General features: G+C 38.0%; 4 protein-coding genes across 5 annotated transcripts in view; 2 read left to right on the top strand and 2 right to left on the bottom strand.

Moving 5' to 3' along the window:
- The first annotated feature begins 7,076 nt into the window (after positions 1-7,076).
- Positions 7,077-7,896, top strand: LOC120423695 (U11/U12 small nuclear ribonucleoprotein 35 kDa protein-like). Its single transcript, XM_039587591.2, has one exon. It carries the CDS (start codon positions 7,264-7,266, stop codon positions 7,894-7,896), a length of 633 nt encoding a protein of 210 aa, XP_039443525.1. The 5' UTR covers positions 7,077-7,263.
- On the bottom strand, positions 7,888-14,950 carry LOC120423694 (ATP-binding cassette sub-family F member 1). Its single transcript, XM_039587590.2, has 2 exons — positions 12,758-14,950; positions 7,888-8,668 (listed from the first exon to the last, which is right to left on the bottom strand). The coding sequence occupies exons 1-2, from the start codon at positions 14,784-14,786 to the stop codon at positions 7,995-7,997; spliced, it is 2,703 nt and encodes a 900-aa protein (XP_039443524.1). The 5' UTR covers positions 14,787-14,950; the 3' UTR covers positions 7,888-7,994.
- A 2,480-nt stretch (positions 14,951-17,430) lies between these two features.
- LOC120423685 (ubiquitin carboxyl-terminal hydrolase 5) lies at positions 17,431-20,621 on the top strand. The gene is made up of 3 exons (XM_039587578.2): positions 17,431-17,810; positions 17,895-20,067; positions 20,257-20,621. The coding sequence occupies exons 1-3, from the start codon at positions 17,712-17,714 to the stop codon at positions 20,427-20,429; spliced, it is 2,445 nt and encodes an 814-aa protein (XP_039443512.1). The 5' UTR covers positions 17,431-17,711; the 3' UTR covers positions 20,430-20,621.
- Positions 20,589-25,249, bottom strand: part of LOC120423692 (phosphoserine phosphatase) — a 29,640-nt gene continuing 24,979 nt past the window's right edge. For both annotated transcript variants that reach the window (XM_039587587.2, XM_039587588.2), the window contains exons 2-4: positions 24,359-25,020; positions 20,844-21,008; positions 20,589-20,779 (exon numbers count right to left, since the gene is read on the bottom strand). In XM_039587587.2, coding sequence (XP_039443521.1) covers positions 20,697-20,779; positions 20,844-21,008; positions 24,359-25,020 — 910 coding nt within the window. In that variant the 3' untranslated portion in view covers positions 20,589-20,696. The remainder of the gene's footprint in view (positions 20,780-20,843; positions 21,009-24,358; positions 25,021-25,249) is intronic.

The raw sequence follows: 25,249 nt of genomic DNA, 5'->3' as shown, positions 1-25,249 counted from the left end.
GTGAGAAAAAAATATTTTATATTTTATTTGCAAAATATTATGCATCGGTGGTCCCCTCGTTATTTTTCGTTCAGCCCAGTTAGCGAGCAGCATTCGGTGACTGGGCTACGTTCTCAGCCCAGTTACCGAACAAGTACTGTATTACCTAAGTAGACGGTAAATAAGACGTATATAAGATTAGAATGTATCACTTTATCATAATATTTTATGAAAAAAAAAGGAAAAATATTGTTTATTAGTTTATTTATTCAAATTTTATAATTTACAAATTCATTGAATTATTTTTTTTTTTTTTGAAAAAATAAAGCGACTGAAAAGTTTTTAATTTATTTATCCTAATGTTCCAGATAAGTTCCAAAATATTATCCTTATACAGTCGACTCTCTGGTTGTCAATATCCAAGGGACCGTCGAGGAAGAGATCCTTCAACCAAAAGAACCCAAGTAACATTTTTTCCCAGGAGTTCTACAAGAGCTCTTCAAGATAGCTACAGCATAGCAGTTTGGACCGCGGTAGGATAAAATTCTCTTCAAGTACTCTTCCAAACTCCTGAAGAAGTTTTGAAGAGAATTTTATCCTACCGCGGTCCAAACTGCTATGCTGTAGCTATCTTGAAGAGCTCTTGTAGAACTCCTGGAAAAAAATGTTACTTGGGAAAATATCGAGGAATGCAGTTTGAAGGGACTGAAGAATTCATCGGTAGATGGAGAAATATTGATATCGAGAAGATCGACAGCCAGAGAGTCGACTGTACTAGTTTTAATTTTGTTTGGCATTCTACTTTTTAAACTTCATCATACCGGTACGAGAATCGAACTCATGACCTCTGGATTGGAAATCCGCCATAATTTTCTTCTTTTTTCAAATCGACTTTTCTTTGTATTATTTTATTGTCATTTTTTATTGTCATGAGAAAACAATGCATGCAAAAAAAAACATAATTTTAACATCTCTTTTTATGTTAAAATTTTCTTAATTTTTTTTGCCATTAAAAGCATATTTGATTTTTCTTTTTTTTTTTTGCATGGCTTGCAAATTTCTCAAATTTATTTTTTTGGACATTGTTCCTCATAAAACTGGTTGCTTAGATTTTTCGTTACTCGACTGTAAAAAAATTGAGTCATGTCATTTTATGAGAAATTTTATGTATTGCTTATTGCGAGATAAAATCACGATTCTCCTTCGCTTTGACTGACAGGAGGTTAGAGCCGCCGAACTACCGCAGTGTAAAAATCTGCAAGTTGAACTGAAATTCCGTGTTGATTTGGCTGTCAACTTGGTTTGTTTTCAATATTTTCCTAAAAGTCAGCTGAAAACTCAAGGCAACCTTTGACAACAGCCGAATATTTGTTCTGCGGCTGTCATGCGGCCATTCTTCTGCGATAATATCAGCGCGCATGAACTCTAATTATTAACGCCCGCAATAATTTTTTTCATATCTGAAATAACCCAGAAGGGTAATTTTTAGAACAAAAATTTTCATTTTAAAATTTCGTTATATTTTTAGAACCGCCTTAAGTTGGAGGTATTCAAATACAAAGTGCTACCCGATTTGCCCTCATTTTTGGATCGACGATATCCACGGAAAAGAATCAATTCCCGATATCATGAATTGTTTTCATGAATGTGAGAACCACAAAAAAATATATATTTACATTTATAGTGCATACTGATACTGATTCTAAAGTTCATGAACACAATTCACGATTTCAGGTATTGATTTTTTCTGTGTTGGAAACAATGTCAAATAATGAAACTTTTGTTAAAAAGATATGTTCATAGTTTTAAAATCACGTCTAACATTTAAAATGGGATTAAAACTTTTATTTCGCCTTTTTTGAATGTTTGTGCTTCCAACGCTTTTTTTCCCAAATTTTAAAAAGTCTTCAAAAATTAAAAATTCATAGAAAAGTAAACATGCAAAAGGTTGAAAATTACTCATGTTCAACATTTCCTAACTAATTTGCATGTCATTTTATGGTCACTCCACATCAGCCGGTTCGTCCTCAAATCTTCCCATCCGTCAATGTAATCTGCCAATGTAATGGCAGGGCAATTACCGCACGTCATAAACCGACAATTAAGCTGGCCAAACGATGACAACCGGTTCCAGCCCGGTTTCGTCCCTTACGAAAAATTTACTCCTATTGACACAGACAAATTGTGTCTGTCTAGTTTAGAATGAGTTTTCGCCACAAACAAACCCAATTTGTACCGCCTCCAATAAAGCACAACGTGACCCAAAACACGTGTTCCGGGGTGTCGGTTTTGAAATTTAGAAAAACATGTTTTGACAAATTCGTAAGTATAGATTCCAATGATAGCTTCAGGTATCCAAGCATGCGCAGTAGCGCGGAGAGAAATCAAACGAGCAAACCTAATAAAATTCGCGCCTGCTGCGATCCGTTAAGCATGTGCACCGTTAAATGCAACTGTCGAGAAGGTCATTAATTCCAGCGCCGCGCCGTGAGAATCCGTGAGCGTGTCATCCGCAACGTGAGACTCGTTTGCACGAATCCAAATCGGAAAAAAAACCCATTTGTGGTCGGTAATGTATCCTTAATAGCTGCATAAATAGATGTTAGAATATGGCGAATCTAACCATTTCCGGCACTTTTAGTGATTGTTCGTTAATCCGGTTGAACTGCTGAAGTTGAATTTATGCTGCTGGAATTAGAGGTGAAATGAACAGAAATAGTTTTCTCGTGTCAGTCAGAAAGTCTAGTCAAGAGTGAACAGTGTACAGTTTGCTGAAAACAACCGCACTGAAGTGGAGTAGGAACAAATTCACGTGAAATTCTTGTAAGATTAGCTCACTGTGGAAAGCAACACTATCTTCAATGTGATAATCAGCGATTAGAAGAAGGATTGCTACTAAGGGGAAGAAATTCCATAGCTTGTTCAGAAAAGTGGTAGGCAAAGCTGTAAACATAAAATGATACTTTTCCAAAACATTTATCATGGTCAATTTGTTTTGATTTGAAAATAATTTGTATCAGACATCTCACGGCTATCAACATTCCGTCTGTCTGGAGATAGGTGAGCGAGATTCGGCAAACAAAACTGTCTAAAATGGCAAATCTTCAACACATCAATCATGTCTTGATTGATAGTAAACTCAGTTGGTCACGTCCAATATTTGCAAACAAGGTACTCATATACAGCCCATCAGCCACCACAATGTGTGATCAGAGCGACTACAACACGTGACAGGACCGACCTCTTGTTGACTCTCGTGCTCATCCAGACGACTAAGATAAAATGCAACCGGGCATCAAAGGAAGCGCTGATTAAAACACCTTTGCGTTGTCGTGACAATGCATTGTGGCGACATAGTTGTACTCTTGGTCTAATAAACCATCAACCTGACAATAGTTTTAATAGCGCACGTTTTTCGCAATATTGCGGGGCAATTCGAACCCGAATCAGTTCACCCGTTGCGGTGCGCAATTTGATAAAGAACTGCTAATATCATCGCAGCAGGCCCCGGACGGAGGATGGTCCGCGAATCTTCACGTGATCGTCGTCCAGCACGGTCCCTACTTGTGGGCACGGCATGCTACGATACTGACAACCGCAAATCTTCACCCAGCCTACTGCTGCTGCTGCCGCTGCTCCAGAAAGCCAGTCAGATAACAGCTCAGCGTTGTATTTCACGGAATTGACGTTGGTTGGTTGTCAATTGTTGTTCGCGGATGGATGGATGGGTGGATGGGCAGATACGATGTCCGTTCGTTGGGTTATAATGACCACTTAAATTTCGCCATATAGAATCAGTTGGGATAGAAGCGTATGACCGCGCGGTATCTCGATTGTAGGTGACATTGGCCAAATATTACACTCGAATCGACCAGCTTATTTTACAACCTCAATTTTGGCTAATCTTGCGATACAGTTTTGCTTTTCAATGTTTTCTTATTTATAGCAATATACTCTTCAACAAAATGCGCAAAGTAATCTCTTTATCAATGTATAATAGAATATTGAAAGTTGCAATAACATGCTATAAAAGATACCAACTTTTTTTTACATTTATTGAGGTTTTCCGGATTTTCCAACAATGTACTTTTCTTCTGTGCCTGCAATAGCAGCAATATCTGTATTTTTTTTCACAACGCTCAATGATAAAGTTACTGTTGACAATGACACTTTGTAGGAACACAAAAGTAATAATTTGGATTGTTAAACATTAATTTGTACGTCATTTCTTTTACTTTTTTTCCGTTTTACGATATTTTGCTTAGCTTTCTGGCAAGTTTTACATTGATGTTTGTTTAAATTCCTTTCGCATACTATTAATTTTACTAATTTTCAATACTAAGAGTGACAATTCTCTTCATAATAGGAATAACGGCTGTAGTTTAATCGACATTTATTTATTTTTATCTCGAATATACTCTAATAGAGATCACAATACCAATCATTATATTTTGCACATTTTTAATTCATGGAGAACGAACGATGCGTTGGGTTCGTATAAGTCCAAGGAAGGTTCTTACGCTTACTAATTGACACTTTGGCCACTCTGGAACCGATTCCGGAGCATCGGCAAATTGTATGGAGAAAGTTGCGTAAAATCAAATTTTGATCACAGGAGGCTGAATAAGCAAAAAGCTCAAAACGTCAAAATACAAAAAAGGAGACAAGACGAAGTTTGTCAGGTAAGGCTTGTTTTAATATGTTTTTGTCGAGAAAATTTGTCTAGTTATTTAAACAGATAACCGATTTTGATTCGATTAGCAAAGTTAAGCAATTTAATATCTGGAGCAATATTGTAACAGCTGAGTTGTTCTATAAGATTTCTAAATTTTTTCGCAATTTTTAAATTTTCTGATTGATTAGGTGTCTTTGGCAAAGTTGTAGGTTATGATTAGGACTTTGCAGAAAAAAATGTTTCACCCAAAAAATTAATTTAATTTTTTTATGACTAGAAGTTGACTTCCCAAAATACGTATTTTTCAATTTTGGAAAAAAAAATATGTTTTGGGACCCTAAAAAAAATATTTTTAGATGGTTTATAAAAATCCAGAGTTTTTTTTTTGGAAAAGTTTCAATAAACCAAATTTCTAGTTTTTACTTTTTGGGTGTTTTTGAAACCGCCTTGAATCAGAGGTTTTAAAAAACACCCAAAAAGCAAAAACTGACAATTTGGTTTATTGGAACTCCAAAAATAGTCTTTTTTGGAACATATTGAAAATCTGGACATTAACATTATTAAAAATCATTTTTTAAAGTAAAATCGAATATGCATTCAAAACGTACTTTTTTTTTATATATATAAAATGTACCGTTAAAAACAAAATCTTGAATCTTGCACCTCTCAAAAATATTTTTCAGAAGCTGAGAAAATTTATCTCAGATACCTTGAAATTTGGACAATAAGCTCCTGAGAAACTCTCACTACAAGTCGAATCTATTAAGGGTGCACAGCAACCAAGGAAGTTGTTGTCTTCTTATACTAAAATTGTTGAACTTACGGACCCAATCCTAAAATAATTTGATTATTATAATTGACAAATTTTGTTGTAAATCGTTATGGAAATAGAAGCTTAGGGACCATCCATAAACCACGTGGACACTTTAGGGGGGGGGGGGGGGTATGGCGATTGTCCACGATCCATACAAAAAAGTTTTTTTTTGTATGGACAATTGTCCACGAGGGGGGGGGGGGGTAACAGATCCCCAAAAAAGTGTCCACGTGGTTTATGAATGGTCCCTTAGGGGATGAATACAAAAATATATCGATAGTTCCCGTAGTCTTGAAGATACTAAAATGTCTATAACATAAATCTGGGTGCAAAAGCTTTGGTTGATATGCACCGTTAAAATGAGTTTTTCTAAGTTTCACCTAATATGCCTGTAATTTTCAACTGACGATATCTCTGTAAATACTGGTTTGATTTTCAATGTAAAAAAAAATAAACTTTGTGAAATTTCCCGATTTTTTCAATAACAACAAATTTGTTCACAGCGATATTGCTCATTTTTCTGAGAACAATGACCCTTTGTACGACTGCAAAGGATTTAAATGGATTTTTTTTTCAATTTTTTTAAAATTTATCCTACATAACGGACCGTGATCCATCGACAAAAATTCTGTCCTGTCAAAAAATGCATTAAAATGAAAAAAAAGTGATCAGCAATGGTTTTTAATATTTTTTTTTTGTTAGTAATTTTGTTGTCCAGATTTTCGATACTTTCCCAAAAATATTTTTTTTAGTTCCAGATTTTTTCTTTAAGTGTGCCAATTTTTTTCTGAAATAACAAAACACTGCACGGTGTGATTCGTAGAACAAACTTGAGATAAAAAATTCGGCAAGTCTGATATTTGGCACCATGAAAAAAGGACTCTTTCCAGACATTTTGTGGGGTATACCGAAATTTTCCGTGGGGGGGTTTGAAGCAACTTTTTTTTTTGAAGATTTTTTTTTCGGTATTTTGGGATATTTTTTTAGGAAGGTCGCTGAAAATCGATGAATTCTTGTTGATATCCATCAAATTTCTTATGAATATGTCTTGAGGGACTCAGAATTACATATTTGACCAATATTTGACCTCCAATAAAAAGTTTCCGAACCAAATTTTCCAACGATCCGATATATACACCGTGTACATTTAACATTTGAATTGAAAATGTGTTTTACAATGCATTTTACACCAGACCAGCAGTTGTTCCACAATCATTAGTTTTCAAAATACCTAAGGCTGTTGCAAATATTTTTCAAAGCATTTTTCTCTTGGGACCATCCATAAACCACGTGGACACTTTTTTGGGAATCTGTTACCCCCCCCCCCCCCCCCCCCTTCGTGGACAACTGTTCATACAAAAAAAAACTTTTCTGTATGGATCGTGGACAATCGCCATACCCCCCCCCCCCCCCCTAAATTGTCCACGTGGTTTATGGATGGTCCCCTTCTATGATTCCTGATTTTTCAAGCCGATTTTGAAATGAATATAGATTTTCTCTTTTTGAAGAAAAAAATCTAAATAAATTATTTATATCGGTTTTTGAAAAGAGCTGTTGGGAAGTTTAAACTATAGTTTAGCTTTCTGCCTACCTACGGGCGTCATTTCGGCCAAGCTTTTCACGATGAGCTTTTGATGTCACAAACCAAAATTTAATGAACATCCCTAGCAGGCCGCGATATCTTTAATTTTGACGTTTCTCTCTTTGTCGCAAAATCAGCTGTTCGTAAACATAAACAAAAACAAGTAATTTACCGGTGATTTTCGGCGTGCGTTTTGGTTGTGATTACACCACAATGCCACCCCCGGAGGATCCGCAATCCGGCCCTTCGTCCTACAAGCCCTGGTCCAAGTACTGTACGGAAGAGTACGATCCGGTTGCGGTGGGTTCCATCGACGGAACGGACGAGTTCCCCCACGATCGTGCCCTGGTCCGTGCCATGAACTCCACGTACAAGCCGAGTCCAAAGGCCGAGGGCGACCCGCGGCACACAGTGTTTGTGGGCCGGTTGGAGCATTGCGTCGATGAGGAGCGGGTTCGCGAGCTGTTTGGCCGGTGCGGGACGGTCGTGCGGTGTCGGGTTGTGCGGGATGTGGTTACGGGGGTTTCTCGGGGGTACGCGTTTGTGGAGTTTAGCCGTCGGAAGTACGTGGAACGGGCGCTGAAAGAGTTGCACGGGAAGACCGTGGAGGGGAAGGAGATTCTGGTGGACGAGGAGGTCGGGCGGACGTTGAAGGGGTGGAAGCCGAGAAGGTTGGGCGGGGGTTTCGGGGGGAGAAAGAAGAGCCAACAGTTGAGGTTCGGGTGCCGGGACAGGCCGTGGATGTTTCCGATTAAGGGGAACGTAGTCAAGTATGGTAGTAAGAATGAGTTTCACAGAGAGGCTCGCCAGCAGCGAGAATTACTGAATGCCTTTGAATTTCCTTAAACTTAAATTTATTAATTGGATAAGCCTAGATACAAAATAGTTTTTTATTATTTTAAACGAAGAACAATAGATGCGTAATAATAACGAACAAGGCGTTTTCACTGCAGCACGGCGGCGTTGGCCGATATGCTCGGATTGTTGATGACCTCCCCGAGGCTATCCAGCACCTCCTTCCGGTAGTCGTCAAAGTCTCCGTCCACCTCGTTAATGGTCTGGTCCTCGATGACGTACAGCGCGCACTCGGTCTCTCGGATAAGACGCTCGTCGTGAGACACGATCACCACACCGCCCTTGTACTCGTTGATGGCTTCCGCCAGGGCATCGATCGACTCAATGTCCAGATTGTTCGTCGGTTCATCGAGAATCAGCACATCCGGCGCGTTCAAACACAACTCGGCAAGCGCAACCCGGGCCTTCTGACCTCCCGAAAGATCCTTCATCTTGATGGTGTGCGCGTGACTGGCCAACCCAAATGTTCCAAGCGCCTTCCGGGACTTTTCGTACGGCAGGTTGAACAACCGCTGCAGATACTCGGCGGGACTTTCCTCCGCCGTCAGGTGCTCACCCGAGTGCTGATCGAACCGACCAATCCGGAGCCGGTGGTTGCGCTTGACCTCGCCCGTACACGGTTCCAGATCGCTCACGAGCAGCTTCAGGAAGGTGGATTTGCCGACGCCGTTCGGTCCGACGATGGCCACGCGGCTGGCCATGTCGATGCCAAAGTCGGCGTTGATGAACAGCGGCTTCTGGTTCGGGAAGTTGAAGTTGACGTCTGGAAGAGTTTTAAGGTTAGTAATTTGTAATTTTGTAATTTGTTGTTTTATTGGTTGGTGTTTGTTTGAAAAGAAGATTTTAGGGATTGTGTCACGTTTCCCCGGGAAAATATTCCCCAGAAATGTTTTTTCCTAGAATACATGGAATTTTGGGAGCTATTTTTATAATTTCAAAGATTTTGTTTAAATTATGTTATTTTTTAGCGACTGATTTATTTTTTGTTTTGCATTTAATTCCAAAACTATGCTTTAACTTACTGTTTTTGGTTTTTTTTTTTCAATTTATTAAAATTTGCAAAATTCTTATTTAAAAACTAAATAAAAATAAACATTCATTTTAAATTTCTGAAATAAATTTCTTTAATTTTTCAAAATAAAATCATAATGATCATTTTGGTCATTTTTACCGATTTGGTAATTTTGATCGTTTTGGTCATTTTAATCGTTTAGGTATTTTTTGTCGTTTTGGTCGATTTGATCATTTTTGTCGACTTAATAATTTTGATTGATTTGATATTTTTTGTCTATTTAATCATATTTATCGTTTTGGTCATTTTTGTCGTTTTGATCATTTTAGTCGTTTTGGCCATTTTGATCGTTTTGGTGTTTTTTTTGTCGATTTGGTCATTTTTGTTGATTTAATCATTTTGGTCGATTGATAATTTTTGTCTATTTAATCAAATTGATCGTTTTTGTTCATTTTGTCGTTTTGATAGTTTTTTGTCATTTTGGCCATTTTGATCGTTTTGGTATTTTTGTCGTTTTGGTCATTTTTGTTGTTTTGGTAATTTTGATCGTTTTGGTAATTTTGATCGTTTTTTGTCGATTTAATCGTATTGATCGTTTTGGTAATTTTGATCGTTTTGGTAATTTTTGTCATTTTGGTCATTTTGATCGTTTTTGTCGATTTAATCATTTTGATCGTTTAGGTCATTTTGGTCGATTTGGTCATTTTTGTCGATTTGGTCATTTTTGTCGATTTAATCATGTTGATCGTTTTGGCCATTTTTTTCAATTTGGTCATTTTTGTCGATTTAATCATATGATCGTTTTGGTAATTTTGATCGTTTTGGTAATTTTTGACGTTTTGATCATTTTGATCGTTTTGGTCATTTTTGTCGTTTTGATCGCTTTTGTCGATTTAATCATTTTGATCGTTTTTGTCGATTGTCGATTTTGTCATTTTAGTCGTTTTGGCCATTTTGATCGTTTTGGTGTTTTTTTGTCGATTTGGTCATTTTTGTTGATTTAATCATTTTGGTCGATTGATAATTTTTGTCTATTTAATCATATTGATCGTTTTTGTTCATTTTGTCGTTTTGATAGTTTTTTATCAATTTGGCCATTTTGATCGTTTTGGTATTTTTGTCGTTTTGGTCATTTTTGTTGTTTTGGTAATTTTGATCGTTTTGGTAATTTTGATCGTTTTTTGTCGATTTAATCGTATTGATCGTTTTGGTAATTTTGATCGTTTTGGTAATTTTTGTCATTTTGGTCATTTTGATCGTTTTTGTCGATTTAATCATTTTGATCGTTTAGGTCATTTTGGTCGATTTGGTCATTTTTGTCGATTTGGTCATTTTTGTCGATTTAATCATATTGATCGTTTTGGCCATTTTTGTCAATTTGGTCATTATGTCGATTTCGGTATTTTTTGTCGTTTTGGTAATTTTGATCGTTTTGGTGATTTTGGTCGATTTGGTAATGTTTTGGTCATTTTGGTCATTTGGTCGTTTTGGCCGTTTTGATCGATTTGGTCATTTTGGTCGATTTTGTAAGTTTGCCTAAATTGGTCGTTTTAGTCGATTTGATAATTTTTGTCAATTTGGTTCGCATTTTGATCGATTTGGCCATTTTGGTCGATTTGGTAATTTTTGTCGTTTTGGTGATTTTGGTCGATTTGGTCATTTTGGTCGTTTTGTTCATCTTGGCCGATTTGGTCATTTTGGCCGATTTGGTTATTTTGTCGTTTTGGTCATTTTGATCGTTTTTGTCATTTTGGTCATTTGGCCATTTTGATCGTTTTGGTATTTTTCGTCGATCTGGTATTTTTTGTCGATTTAATCATATTGTTAGTTTAGTTTTGGTCGATTTAGGCCGATGCAAATATTTAAAAAAGTTTTTGTCCCTCGGCCCTGGCCGAGGTCAAGGGGGGGGGCAAAAAATTAAAAAAATATAAAAATTTAAATAACAAGCCATAGTCTTCACATTTAAATGAAAAAAATGTTTTAAAATGCATTTTACACTAGTTCAGTTGTTTTGCAATCATAAGTTTTCAAAAAATCTAAGATCTGACAAAAACAAAAATTGTATCGAAAAAAAAGATTTTGCATCGAAAATTTCCAAAAAATCTTAAGATTTTTTAATAAACCCAAACATGCTAAAAATGATTTTAAACGCAGGAGAATGTATTTTAATTTGATTTCAGCTGATTGCACTTGAATTTTCATTGAAATTTTGAAGTTTATTGCAAAAATTTTTTTTTTGCCCCCTGATTTTTCGGGCCAATTTTGAAGGGGGGGGTGACAAAAACTTTTAAAAATATTTGTATCAGCCTTAGTCATTTTTGTCGATTTAACCATTTTGATCGTTTTGGTCATTTTTATCGTTTAGGTCATTTTGATCGTTTTGGTCGATCTGGTCGTTTTGGTCATCTTGATCGTTTTTGTAATTTTGGTCGATTTGGTAATTTTCGTAATTTTGGTAATTTGGTCGTTTTGGCCGATTTTGTAAGATTCCTAAATTGGTCGTTTTGGTCGATTTAATCATTTTGGTCGTTTTGGTCAATTTGGTCGATTTGATCATTTTTGTCAATTTGGTCGATTTGGCCATTTTGATCGTTTTGGTCATTTTGGTTGATTTGGTAATTTTTGTCGTTTTGGTCATTTGCTAATTTTGTTTTTGGCATTCTAATCATTTTTGATCAATTTGGTCATTTGGCTGATTTGTTCAATTTTGTCGATTTGATCATTTAGATCGATTTGATCGATTTTGGTCGTTTTAGTCATTTTTGTCGGTTTGTTCATTTTGGTCGATTTTATAATTTTGATTAGTTTGATTATTTTGATCTTTTTGATCGTTTTGTTCATTTTAGTCGTTTTAGTCGATTTGGTCTTCTGATAATTGTTGTCAATTTGGTTATTTTTGTCGATTTGATCATTGTATGGTTATCATTGTAATTTTGGTTTTTGTCGATTTGGACATTTTCGTCAATTTGGTAATTTTTGCTCTAAAATTGTATAATAAGGCTTTCTAGGCCCAGTGAAAAAAATATATTTTAACCCAAAAATGACGAACTTCTCGTCACAGTGTCCTGATGCAAACATTGATCGAGCTCGAGCTGTCACTGCCCTGTGAAGTATGTTTTCTGACATATCGGGCGGCCAGTCAAAAAAAACCAGCTAGAAGTCGCCTGACAAAAAACTTTTGCTAGAAAGAGATAGGAAACCTGATGCAAACAAACGTCCAGCTGTAACGTAAACATACTTTGAATGTATTGGTAAATCTCTGACTAGAAAGCCTTATTAAAAAAAAATATCTAAGAACTTTAAAATTCTCTTAATTTAATTTTTTTATTTTTTTTAAATCATAATTTTTTTTAATTATGATTTATTGAATTCTTTAAAATGTTTTTATTTTTAAAATTTCTTTAATGCTTAGAATTTCTTAAATTTTTAAGTCTTCAAATCTTCAGAAATTTTATAAAAGTTATGAAACTCTTTAATTTGTTTTTCTTTGAGTAAAAAATGTTTTAAATTCTGCTCCGTATTTCCTGAATTCTAGCGCTTCAAAAGTAGAAAATCGGGATTGTTTTTGGAATTTTATACATTACAGTTTTTTTTATAAATGTCTTAATTTCCCCTATTAAAAAAATAATGTTCATAAATTTGAAAAGTTAAAAGTCTGTTTTGTTTCAAACTTAAAAACTTGGAAATTTTAATATGTTGGCAAGCTAGATTTTTTTAGTTTAAAAAAATGGTTTTTAAGAGCTTTGAAATTTTAGAATCGAAAATTTATATCTCAAAACAAAAAAAAAAGCAATGGAAAAACGTGACTCAATCGAACGAAAATCCTGCCAGAATACTCACTGTAAAGTCCGAGAACCGGCGGCTGCAGCGGCGGCGGATCCGGGAAGCTAAACTTGACGATGTAATCCTTCGGCTTGGCCAGCAGCTCAACCGGCCCTTCGTCGTCGTCGTTGGCCTTCTGTGCCTTGCCCTTGCCCTTTTCCTGCTTCCGGGTGAGGTTGTCCTTTTGCTTCTTCTCGGCGGCCTTCTTCGACTGGCCGTGCGCCTTCAGGTCCTTGATCCGTTTTTCCTGCTTCTCGTACTCCTTGATCATTTCGCGACGCTTTTGGACGTGCATCTTCTTGAACATGGAGTAGTTGCCTTTGTAGTAGTAGAGCTTTTTGTTGTCCAGGTGGATGACCTCGTTGCAGACGTTGTCCAAGAAGCTCTGGTCGTGGGAAACGATGAGGAGCGTCTTCTTCCAGGTTTGCAGATAATTGTCCAACCAAATGACGGCGTTCAGATCGAGATGGTTCGTCGGTTCATCGAGCATTAGGAGCGTCGGTTCCAGGAAGAGGGCTCTGGCCAGGGAAACGCGCATTCGCCAACCTCCGGAGAAGCTGTTGGTGGCACGGTTCTGCATGGATCGGGAGAAGCCCAAACCGGCCAGAATACGACGCGCACGTGGTTCCGCCGAATCCGCTCCGATGGCCTTCAACTCGTTGTAGACTTCTTGGAGTTTGTCCTGGAGACTAATGTTTCCGCCTTCGATTTCATCCTCGAGCTTTTTACACTCTGCCAGCAGGGCCGTCCGTTTGACATCGGCCTTCAGGACCGTGTCCACGGCGGAATTCTCGTCCGCAACGACTTCCTGCTCGCAAAGCAGCACATCAATGTTGGGCGGAATGGCAAACACCCGGTTGGCAATGTGACGCAGCAGCGTGGTCTTGCCGTGGCCATTAGGACCGACCAGACCGTAACGACGGCCCTGGGCAATCAACAGGTTGGCGTTCACAAACAAATCATTTCCCTTGGCAGAAATGGTGAAGTTTTCGATTTTAATGTCCACCGCATGCTCCATGTGCTTGCTCTGGTTGCCACTCTTGAGCGCCTGTGACATTGTGAAATTGCTGTCCAAATCAGAGTGACCTTGGCCACCCTTCTTAGTCATCGCCTCCACCTGCTTCTGGAACTCTTCCTGCTTCTTCAGCTTCTTCTTCTCCTTGTGCGTCAACTTCTTTTCCTTTTCATCCCCAATGGTCAACTCTTCAACCTTATCGGCCAGCTCTTCAGCTTCAACTTCCGGCTCCGGAGTAGCTTCCACCTTCTTAACAACCTCCGGCTCTTTCTTAACAGGTTCAACCGGCTTTGGTTCTTCCTTTTTCACTGGAACTGGCTCCGGCACCTTCACCGGCTCCGGTTCTGGTTCTTCCTCTTTCTCACTCAACTCCGGCGTCTTTGCCTTCAACGACTGCTGCGGCTTCTTCGCTCCCTTACCACCCTTCACCGGAACCGGAACCGGTTCCTCCTCACTCAACTCTTCCTCACTCTCCTCTTCCTCCTCCTCCGAAGAGCTCACCTTCTTGGCCTTCTTGCCCGCCTTTCCCTTCTTCTTGGCAGCGGCCTTGCTAACCATCGGAACATCGTCTTCGTCGTCACTTCCGGACTCATCCAGCTTAATCTCCTTCTCCTCCCGATCGGACCAATCATCATCCTTCTTGCCCTTCTTTCCCTTCGCCGCCTGTTTCTTCTGCTGCTGCTTCTGCGAGACCGGCTTCTTCACGCCCTCATCCTCGCTGTCACTGGCCACCGGAACCGCCTTCGCCGGAACCTTCTCGTCCTCGCTCCAATCGTCATCGTTCTTGCCCTTTCCCTTCTTACCCTTGTTGCTCTTCTTGGCAGCTGGAACAGCTGCTGCAGCCGCCGCAGGTGGCCCTCCCTTCTTACCCTTCGCCGGAGCAGGAACCGACTCCTCGTCGGAATCCGGCGCCACTGCAGCTTTACCCTTCTTTCCCTTTTTCACTTCCGTCTTGGCTGGCGGCGCTGCTTCCTGGGCGTCGTCATCGCTCCAGTCCTGGTTCTTTTTGTTGCCCTTCTTTTTCGGTGGCATCTTAGTAGAGGGTGGTGCCCTGGCGGATATTGGTTCTTCTGGTTTCTACAGGTGACACGGCAGCAAATTTTTTCCCCACTCTGGTTCGAGAAAGGACGGCGAAGTTGCAGAAAAATGTGGTGCAACACGCGCTTCTTCTTGTGCGCTCTTTCTTGTTTGTGCGAACTGTCAAATTGGAAAGGTGACGTTTCCGAAATTTTGTGTGTGGGGGATAGGAAAGCTGAGAGAGTTGCTTTGGCGAAGGACTACGTGACTCCTGATTTTTTTTACTAGGGATACAGAGTGGATTCGTTTTTTTTTAATAATCACGATTTCCAGAGTTTTTTTTGAAAAGGACCAATAAACTATTGTCTTTCATATGTTTTTTTTACCTAATAAAAAAAAACTCTAGATTTTAAGCAAAAAATTCAAAATTAAAAATTTCTAATTTTCGTAAATTCCAAAAATTTTGAGAAAAATTTAATATCATTAAATTTCTCATATTACTAAAATCATTTAAAAACCTAAAATTTTGAAAAATACAATAAAATCATCCCAAAATTTCTAAATTTCTTAAAATGTCCAAGGTCGTAAACATTCCAAAAAAATCAGAAATTTCAAAAAATCTTAAACTACACATTTTTTTAAATTCTTAAAATCTCTTCAATTTCAAAAAATAAAAATTCCAGAAACCCATGAAATTTAAAGATTTTAAAAAATCCTTAAATTTCTGTTTTTCCAGGAAAATTCTAAAATTCCAGAAAACCATCAAATATTTTAATTTTCCTAAAATTTCTAAATTTTCAAACATTCTAAATTAAGATTAAAAAAAACAAAAATTCTAGAAACGCAATATAATCTTTTTTTTTTATTTCTGTAATTTCTGGAATTGCTTTAAAAAATCTCTGAAATAATTGAACATATTAAAATTCTGGAAACTATAGAAATCTTAAAAACTGTAAAATTCTGGAAGCTGTTAAATTAAAAAATGATTATAGTTTAATAATTGCGAAAAATTCTAAAAAAAATCCCTAAAATTCCTACAACTCCTAAAATTAAAAAAAATAATCCAAAATTCTATAATTACTAAAATTTCTAAAATTCCAAGAATTTCCAAAATTCAAAAAATTTCTAAAAAACTTTTATTTTCTTAAATTCGTAACACTCTTAAATTTCCAGATTTTTTTTTCTAAATTACTAAAAATCTCGAAGCTTCAAAAGCTTGAAACACTGCTAAAATTCCATAAAACAAAAAAAAATCCAGATATATTCCTATTATTATATTTCTAAAATTTAAAACATCCTGAAATCCAAATTTTCCAGATTTCCCATAATTCATAATATTGCTGGAATACATCTGGAGTTTTTTTTAAGCCAAATTTTTGCTTGTTGGGTGTTTTTTAATACCCCTGACTCAAGGTGGTTTCAAAAACACCCAAACAGCAATAACTGGACATTTGGTTTATTGGATCTTTTCAAAAAAAAATCCAAACATTAAGTTCTTATAATTCCAAACATTTAAAATAATACTTAAGTTTCTAAAATTCTAAAAATCCTTGAAATTCTATAATTCACACATTCACAAATTTGTCAAATCTTAAAATCTCTGAAATGTTAGAAATCCAGAAATTCAAAAAAATCTTAAAATCTAGGAAACCAAAAAATTCTAAGATTTGAAAAAAAATCCAAAAAATTTTAAATCCCAAATAAAATTCTATAATACCAGAAAACCATAGATGTCCACATTTCCAAAACTTTCAAAATACATTAATTAAAAAATCTTAAGTTAAAAAAATGAGAACTGGAATTCATTAGATTCATTATGCTCTTATAATTCCAAACATTCAAAATAATACTGAAATTTCTAAAATTCTGGAATTCCTTCAAATTTTATAATTCACAATTTCACAATTTTTTCTAAAATCTTAAAAATCCAAAAAAATTCAAAAAATCTAAGATTTCAGAAAACCATGAAATACTTAGATTGGAAAAAATCATTTCTAAATCAGTTTCTCTAATTCCAGAAAACCATTTTTTATTTTCCAAAAAAAATACATAGTTTAAAAAATCTTCAAATAAAAAAAATGGATTTCAAAATTTCCTGAAATTTTAAAAATTCTTGGATTTGAATTTTTTTTCTATTTCTAGAAAGTTTAAATTCTCTATTGTTTTTTTAATTCTTGAATTTTAAGAATATCAAGAGTTTTAGGAATTTCAGATTTATTTTTGGAAATTAAGGAAATTCATAAATTTTAGAACTGCAGGTTTTTGAGGTAAAAGAATTTAAAATTATTAGGAATTTCATAGATTTTTGAATATTTGATGCATAAAAACTACTGCAAATTTTCAATTTAAAAAAAAACATTTTTTTTATATAATTGGAATTTGAAAAGTTTTAAAAAATCCTATTTTTGAAGAATTTTTAGATATTTTTTTAGAATTTTGGAGTTTCTGAAATGTAAGGAATTTCAATAGTTTCGTACTCCATCAATGTGGATGAATTTTAGTCAGAAATTAGTAAACATGTGAAAATATTGTGAGATCTTCGATCTCAAAGTTTTAAAATGCTTATGAACCACCCTAGCTAGTAAAGTTATTTTTTCAGTTTCCTACCCCTCCTTTCATTTTCGCGTTATCTTTTTGACGTCTCGATTTCGCGAACAAAAGAAAGAACGAACAAAAAACCGCCCAACAACTGCTGCATCACTGCGCTGCCTCCCGCGACCAATAATTTTCATTGTTTCGCTGTTTTTATTCGCGAAATTGTCGCGAATCGTCACCGAATTACCGCGCGCGCGTGATTCACCAGTTAGGTGGGTGATTAGAAAGAAATTCTTTCGTATTTAGCTCCACCGTGAGAAGAAAAAGCCTTCCAAAATTCCTCTGGACAACGACGCTGCCGCCGCCTCCTGCGACCCGACGACGAAAAAACGTCCCCACTCTTCGATGATGGAAGCGTTGCAGAAGCTGCTCGGCCAGATCAAAGTGCCCTGCGCCAACGATAACGTGTACAAGGAGGAGTGCGTGTACAGCTTTGACAATCCGGTGAGATTCGTGGGATTATTTCGGGGCGGGTTTTTGAGGTTGGAATTTTATTTGAGGGATATTTTTTTGTTTTTTTCGTTTTAGGAATCGGAGACGGGGTTGTACGTCAGTTTGAGCAGCTTCCTGGGGTTCGGGCAGGAGTATGCGAAGGGGTACGCGGAAAAGAGCGGAAATCGGGTGTTTTTGCACCTGAAGAGGGACAAGATTGAGGTGGCGGAACCGCCGCAGGAGGGACCGGAGAAGAAGATTACGCGGTTGGCGATTGGGGTTGAGGGTGGGTTCAATGCGGCGGATCAGAAAAAGTACGAGTACAAGGAGCACTACAAGGTGGTGGTGCTGCCGGAGGGCGACTCGTTTCCGTACCCGAATCAGGATCTGCCGTTGATTGTGCAGAATTCGGTGGAATCGGTGTTGAACGCGGAGGCTGCGTCGGTTAAGCGGGAGCGTGAACAGCTGGCAGGGACTTGGGACGGAGAGGTGCGGCAGGTGTCGCAGCACGCGCAGAATCTGCTGCAGTTGGACAACGGGAAGAAGATTCCTCCGACGGGCTGGAAGTGCGAGCGGTGCGAACTGACCAACAATCTGTGGCTGAACTTGACCGACGGGTCGATTCTGTGTGGACGGAAGTTTTACGATGGTTCCGGTGGAAATGACCACGCGTTGAACCACTACCAGGAGGTTCGTTATCCGTTGGCGGTGAAGCTCGGAACGATCACGAGCGACGGGAAGGGAGATGTTTACAGCTATCAGGAGGACGACATGGTCGAAGATCCGTACCTGGTAAAGCACCTGGCCCACTGGGGAATCAACGTGGGACAGCTGGAGAAGACGGAAAAGTCCATGATTGAGCTGGAGCTGGATTTGAACCAGAAGATTGGCGAGTGGGGCATTTTGTGCGAAAGTGCCAGCAATTTGAAGCCGATCGCTGGTCCCGGACTGACCGGAATGCGCAACCTGGGCAATTCGTGCTACCTGAACAGTGTGATGCAGGTCATGTTTACGGTTCCGGACTTTGTGAAGCGATTTGTCGACGGAGGAAAGGACTTTTTCGACACTTATCCGGCGGATCCGGCCAATGACTTCAACATCCAGATGGCCAAACTGGGCACGGGACTGTGCAGTGGCAAGTATAGCGTGCTGTCGGCGAACAGCATGGACACGATCGATTCCAGTTCGGGGATCGCTCCGACCATGTTCAAAGCGTTGATAGGCAAGGGACATCCTGACTTTTCCACCAAGCACCAGCAGGACGCCCAGGAATTCTTCCTGCATTTGGTCAACACACTGCAGAAGCACTCCCGCAATCAGACTGACCCGGCGGATGCGCTCAAGTTTAGCATCGAAGACCGCGTCGAGTGCTGCTCGAGTGGCAAGGTCATGTACAATCGCCGTGACGACTGGTGCCTGCCGCTGCAGATTCCACTGAACCTGGCCACCAACATTGCCGAGGTGAAAAAGTACGAAGAAGACCTGGCTCTCGCCGAAAAGGAAGGTCGCCGACTGGATCCAGAAGCGCTGGTACGCCCAAAAATCCCGCTCAGCTCCTGTCTGGACACTTTTGCCCAGCCGGAAACCGTTGAACAGTTCTACAGTACGGCCATCAACGCTAAAACCACTGCCAAGAAGACCACCAAACTGGCCACCATGCCGGACTTCCTCATGCTCCATCTGAAAAAGTTCACCCTCAAAGAAGACTGGACCTCGGTCAAGCTGGACGTGGCCATCGACATTCCCGAAATCCTCGACCTGGAAACCCTCCGCGGCACCGGCAAACAACCCCACGAGGAAGAACTCCCCGAACTGGTCGGCAAAGCCCCAACCCCTCCCCCGATGGACCCCGCCGTCATGGAGCAACTCATGGCCATGGGCTTCCCACCAGAGGCCTGCAAGCGGGCCATCTTCTTCACCAAAAATTCCGGCGCCGAAGCCGCAACCCAGTGGATCATGGAACACATCGCCGACGCGGACTTTGCCACCCCGTTCGTCCCACCCGGCACGGACACTGGCAAGAACGCCGCCTCCGCCTTCGTCCCCGACCCGATGGGGCTGGAAATGCTGATGGGAATGGGATTCACCGACGCGCAGGCCACCAAGGCGCTCAAGGAGACGCAGAACAACACGGAACGGGCCGTCGATTGGATCTTCTCGCATCCGGACGAGCTGGACAGCATTGCGTTTGGGGAGGCCGCCGGCGAGTCGGTGGAACCGACTGCGGCGGCCACTTCCAGCGCCTCGCAGTATCGTGATGGACCCGGAAGTAAGTCGGCTTGGGGGGCATGCTTATTAATTTCTCGATTCGTTGTGTCGTGATTGGAGCAATGGCGTCTGTGTGAAGTGTCCCTAAATTCGTCCCTTCGGCAGTCGCGCCAAAAACATGCGACTACCGAAGAGATTGGAGCAATGGCGTCTGCGTGAAGTGTCCCTATATAAATCCCCCTTTTTACAGAGTACAAACTGGTGGCGTTCATCTCGCACATGGGCACCTCGTCCCAAGTTGGCCACTACGTGTGCCACATCCTCAAGGACGGCCAGTGGGTGATCTTCAACGACAACAAGGTGGCGATCTCGCAGAATCCACCCAAGGAGCTCGGCTATCTGTATCTGTACCAGCGGATCTAAGCAGCCAACAAGAGCGAGGCAAGTCTCTCTTTTTTCTCTCCGCCCGCCCCCTTCTTCAATTGGTTTTTCGACGATTCGACGTCGTTTTTTCTTTGCAAGCAAAGAAGTAAAGCTAACTTATTGTCATCATCAGTGAAAAACAAACAAACAAACAATAAATATTTTGCGCATTACAATGATTATAGAATAGTAGAGCGGTTGTAGCAATTGTTTAATTAACTAAATCGATAAGGATATGTACACACGGCGTGGTAGAGTTTACACCTATCACCACAGAATGTCGGCAAAGTTGGTCACGTAGTAGGTGGCGCGCTTCTGGACCTCTTCCCGGACGGCGTTTCCTCCGTAACCTGAATGAACAAGAAGAAAGGTTGAGAAATGTCCCTACTCTATACGCTGTAAAGACGAACTCACCAATGAAGAGATCTGCCGGTGGACACGCCTCCAGATCCGTCATGCCGTCCCCGATCATGGCCACGACCTTGTTGCTGTTGAAGCGTCCCTTGATCTGCTTGATGGCCTCGCCCTTACCGCCGGACTTGGACGTCACCTGGTTTGTGTCGAATCCGGCGTAACTGCCTGAAAAAAAAATACGGTTTTTATTGCATTGCGACCAAAATATTTGGATTCCGATAAGTTAAAAAAATAAAACTAACGACTTTTGAATTTTATAACTTAAAAATTCGAAAAAAAATAAATTTATTATCCTCAAATTTTGAAAACTCGGCAATTTAGAATTTTAATGCTTAATAATTACAGGATTAGAGAAAATAGTTATAAACTTGAGCTTTTGGAAACATAAAAAATGTTCCAATATTTAATTTCTTAATTTTTTTCTAAAATATTAAAATCCAGTATTAGTAAATATTTAAATATTTCAAAAATTCAAAACAAGTTTTTTGTTAAATTGAAAAACATAAAAAAATTAAGGTTTTAAAATTCATCGATAAAAAATAAAAGAAAAACTGAGAAAACGGATATTTTAAAGAATTAAAAATATTTGAAAATTGAAAGGTTCAAATAAAAAAAAAACAAAAATAAAAAATAAAAATGTTGATTATATTAAAAAGCGTTTGAAATTTAAATGTACAAAAATCCATAAATTTAAATACTAAAATTTTACAATCCCATTCTGAATTCTGAAGTTTAAAGAAAACTGAAAAAACACCTTACTTTAAAGCTTTTTGTTTGCAAATCATTTCATTGATCGGTATTTGATTCTAGAATACTAAAAATAAAATTTCCCTGGGCCTTGTAAAGTCAAGGGGCATGATTTGATCCTAGTGCATTCGTTAAAATTTGGGTATACATTATTTTTTATAAGCACTATGGACACCACTTCATGCTACGAGAACTCGCTTTGCCGCAGCCCCAGGGCTTAAGCGTCGACCGATAAGCTGTCTTCGTGAACTAGGTAGTTCTCCGATAGTGAAAATATCACAATTGCACAAGACACCGCTGCTTCTGTGACTTTTTCACTATCACAATGTGGGATTTAGGTGGGACTTCAGGATAGTACAATTGATTTGTTGCTTAGCATTAGCATTTAAAATAAATCTGTATGCTTTCCAAATCTATTTGATGATAAATTTAGTTCAAATGTTAAGTAAGTGTAATGCTGTCAATAAACTTTGATTGATGTAGAATACTAGGCATTCTTTTATGTCAAATTGTCCATAGAGTCTCGATCAATCAATAATGTAATGATATCGGACAAAATTCGTTGATCTGTTGAACTAACGGTTTTCGGATTATGGTTGTATCGACCATTGTTGCGAATCGAGGAACTACGGATCTTTTGACGTAAATGGTCATTTCTTTTTCAAATCGCGATTTCTATCCTATTTGTATATCAGTTCATAAATTTTTATTGTTTTTGATAGAAGTAGTACTACAACAGTTAAAGGAACGTTTACTTTTGAACATTAAGTTTAGAGGATTTTAGATTAAAGTTTAGATTTTCAATCCAAAGTAGTTAGCAAATGAATATTTGGACTTATATGAATAATTGAACATTTTGGACTTATGAATAACACACAACTGTGCATTTATTCTAGAGTCAGATCCATACAGCGTCAGTGTTTATTTGGTCGAAGTGTACTAATTCATTGGCAGATCTGATTCTAGTTGTAATGTACGACAAGACTACTGACGGACGTGACAGGACGAGGGCCCAGTTTAGAGGTTTCGACATCAACGATGTGCGGCTGGATCACCCTCCAAAAAAAAAAAAAAAAGAATACTAAAAATAAAATTTAATCTTAAAATAATAAATTTTAGAAATTCTAAGCAGCTTTAATTCTTGAATACTGGAAGACCCCCAAATTCAAAAATTAAAAAAAATAAAGATTTGAAAATCTTCAATTCTATATTTCTGGATTCTCAAATTCTGAAATCCTTATATTTTCAAATTTTTAATTTCAGAAATTAAAAAAAAAATCATTAATTCTAAAATACTTATCTACACCCTTAAAAAATTTTAAATCCCGAATTTCAATATCCGAAATTTTGAATAGAATCTGGAAATCTGAAATTTAATAAATATCTTTAGATGACTTGCATTTAAAAAATCTCATACTTAAACTACATAATTCTTATAATTTCTAAGATTCTAAAATACTACATTTTTTTATCAGATGCTAATATTATATTCTGTAAATGTTGAATTCCATGTGAAAAATTCTCAAATTTTAAAAGTATACAATTCAAATTTTAAAAATATTAATTATAAAATTTATTTTAATTAAAAAATACTCTAAAATACTTATTTCGTTTTTTTTTATTTTAAAATTTGTTTAATCTCTAATTATCGAATTAGTTTTCAAAAAGCTGTAAGAGCCATTGGTAAACAAAGTCCTTTTTGCATCGGTATTTGACCTACTTACGAAAAAACAATATCAAAAATGATTGAGATTGTTCATCTACACGTCCTTCAAGTGCCCCAAACTAAAAATAAATTAAATTTTGTTAAATTTTGGAGAAAAACGAAAATTAGTGTCAGAGGTCACGGTGAAATCTCGCCCGAGAATTGAGAACTCAGAAAAAGAAAGTTTGTAGAGTTCTTAAATCCTATTCAGTAAAATTCTAGAGATTTATGATTTACAATTTCTAAAATTCTTAAATTGTTCAGATCTCATACTCTGAAATTCTTAAATTGAAAATAACTAAAAAATAAATAAATCTTCCAAATGCTGTCATTTTTGGATGGTCACAGTCTAAAATGAAAAAAATAAATAATCCTAATCATTATGTTCTACCTTCTTTAAAAAATATAAAAATTCTATAGTTTTAAAATAAAAAATTTATGATGTTCTTAAATTTCTAAAACATATAAAGATTTTTTTTATTCTTTAAATTCTAGAAATTGTTAATCCAACATTCTATATTTTTATTGTTTTTTGAAATCTTAAATTCTAAATTTCCAAAAAAAAATCGAATTTTAAATTTTCTATTTTTTCAAAATATAAAAAAATATAGTTTTTTCAAGATTTCAAAATACAAAATTTTGAAATTTTGCTTTTTGGATGTTTTTAAAATCGCCTCGCCCAAAAAGCAAAAAATATACAACCTTAAAAAAACTCCACATTAATAAAACATGTGTAAGATTCTTAAATTTCTTGAAACTGAAATCCAAAATTTTAAAATTTCTGAAATATTTAATTTTAAAAATTGCCTATAATTCTATTCTTTTATTTTTTATCCTAGAATTCTAAATTTTGGATTACCGAATTGCTAAATTATCTAAAAATGAAAACTTAAAAAAAATATGCTGGATTCTAAAAATTGTTGAACCTGAAATCCAAAACTCTATATTTTTTTTATCCTAATTCTAAATTTCCTAAAAATAATAATAAAGTAATATTAAAGTTCTAAGATTCTTAAATTAATATACAGTAATTAAAAAAAAACAAAACAATCATCAAACTTACCATTAAAGTGAAAATACAGCTTGTTCGCAAACAGATTGCAGAGCGGAATCTCCAGCGCGTCCGCCACCGGCTCAATCAGACAGTCAAACCCCCCACTGACCAGGTAGATCTCCGCACTGTTCCGCCTCAGCTGGTCAATCAACTCCCGCACTCCACCGGAGATCGTGCTCGGGTGCGTCTTCAAAAACTCCCGAATCTGTCGCTGCGACGGTTTGATAATGTCCAGCCGCCGCCGGAGTGCCTCCTGGAAGGTCATACTGCCGCCCATCGCTTCCTTGGTCAACGCGGCCACCTCGGAACCCTTGCCACAATACTGCGCCAACTCGTCGATGCCCTCCTCCGTGATGATCGTCGAGTCCACGTCGAAGCACACAATCTGCGCGCTCTTGAGCACCTCCCGCGCTTCGGCTATCCGTTTGGCCAGAACCGGCGCCGGGCCCGTGGAGGCCGCTCGGTCATTTGTCATCTTGCCGGTGGTGGACAAAGTGTGACTTGGCTGCTGCTGCTTGAGCAGAGGTTTGAAGATGGGGGCCGCCGGCAAGCTGTTCCGCCGGGCGGTGTGAATTTCCTGGGCCGACGTGCCCGTTGCGATCACCGAAGAGGCCGTCGTTGTGGTCGATTCCGACGAGGCGGATATGGCCACCAGGCTGCCGAAGAGTGCTCTGCAAGACGGAAGGAGGACGGAGGTACGTTGAAACATTTGATTTTCTTATTTACAAGTATCAGCTGTTTATCTGTTTGTGTAAATAACAGGTCCCTTTAAAAGTCCCTTTAAATGTTGAAACCCTTGACTACAGCCCTGGCGCACCGTTACGTTTTTTTATTTTTCGCAGGGTGATTACTAGACACATAATATTTTTTCCAAAAACTTTGTATTTTGAAATACATATA

This window comes from Culex pipiens, chromosome 2, assembly GCF_016801865.2.
Source record: "Culex pipiens pallens isolate TS chromosome 2, TS_CPP_V2, whole genome shotgun sequence".
In the NCBI taxonomy this organism is placed as follows: Eukaryota; Metazoa; Arthropoda; class Insecta; order Diptera; family Culicidae; genus Culex; species Culex pipiens.
This window is presented reverse-complemented; position numbering and strand designations above follow the sequence as displayed.

Bases quoted from the DNA above. Each gene is read 5' to 3' on its own strand.
- LOC120423695 (XM_039587591.2), top strand. From the start codon at position 7,264: ATGCCACCCCCGGAGGATCCGCAATCCGGCCCTTCGTCCTACAAGCCC.
- LOC120423694 (XM_039587590.2), bottom strand. From the start codon at position 14,786: ATGCCACCGAAAAAGAAGGGCAACAAAAAGAACCAGGACTGGAGCGAT. The intron at 8,669-12,757 runs GTGAGTATTCTG...AAACTCTTCCAG, and splicing joins GCCGGTTCTCGGACTTTACA to ACGTCAACTTCAACTTCCCG.
- LOC120423685 (XM_039587578.2), top strand. From the start codon at position 17,712: ATGATGGAAGCGTTGCAGAAGCTGCTCGGCCAGATCAAAGTGCCCTGC. The intron at 17,811-17,894 runs GTGAGATTCGTG...TTTTCGTTTTAG, and splicing joins TGTACAGCTTTGACAATCCG to GAATCGGAGACGGGGTTGTA. The intron at 20,068-20,256 runs GTAAGTCGGCTT...CCCTTTTTACAG, and splicing joins GTATCGTGATGGACCCGGAA to AGTACAAACTGGTGGCGTTC.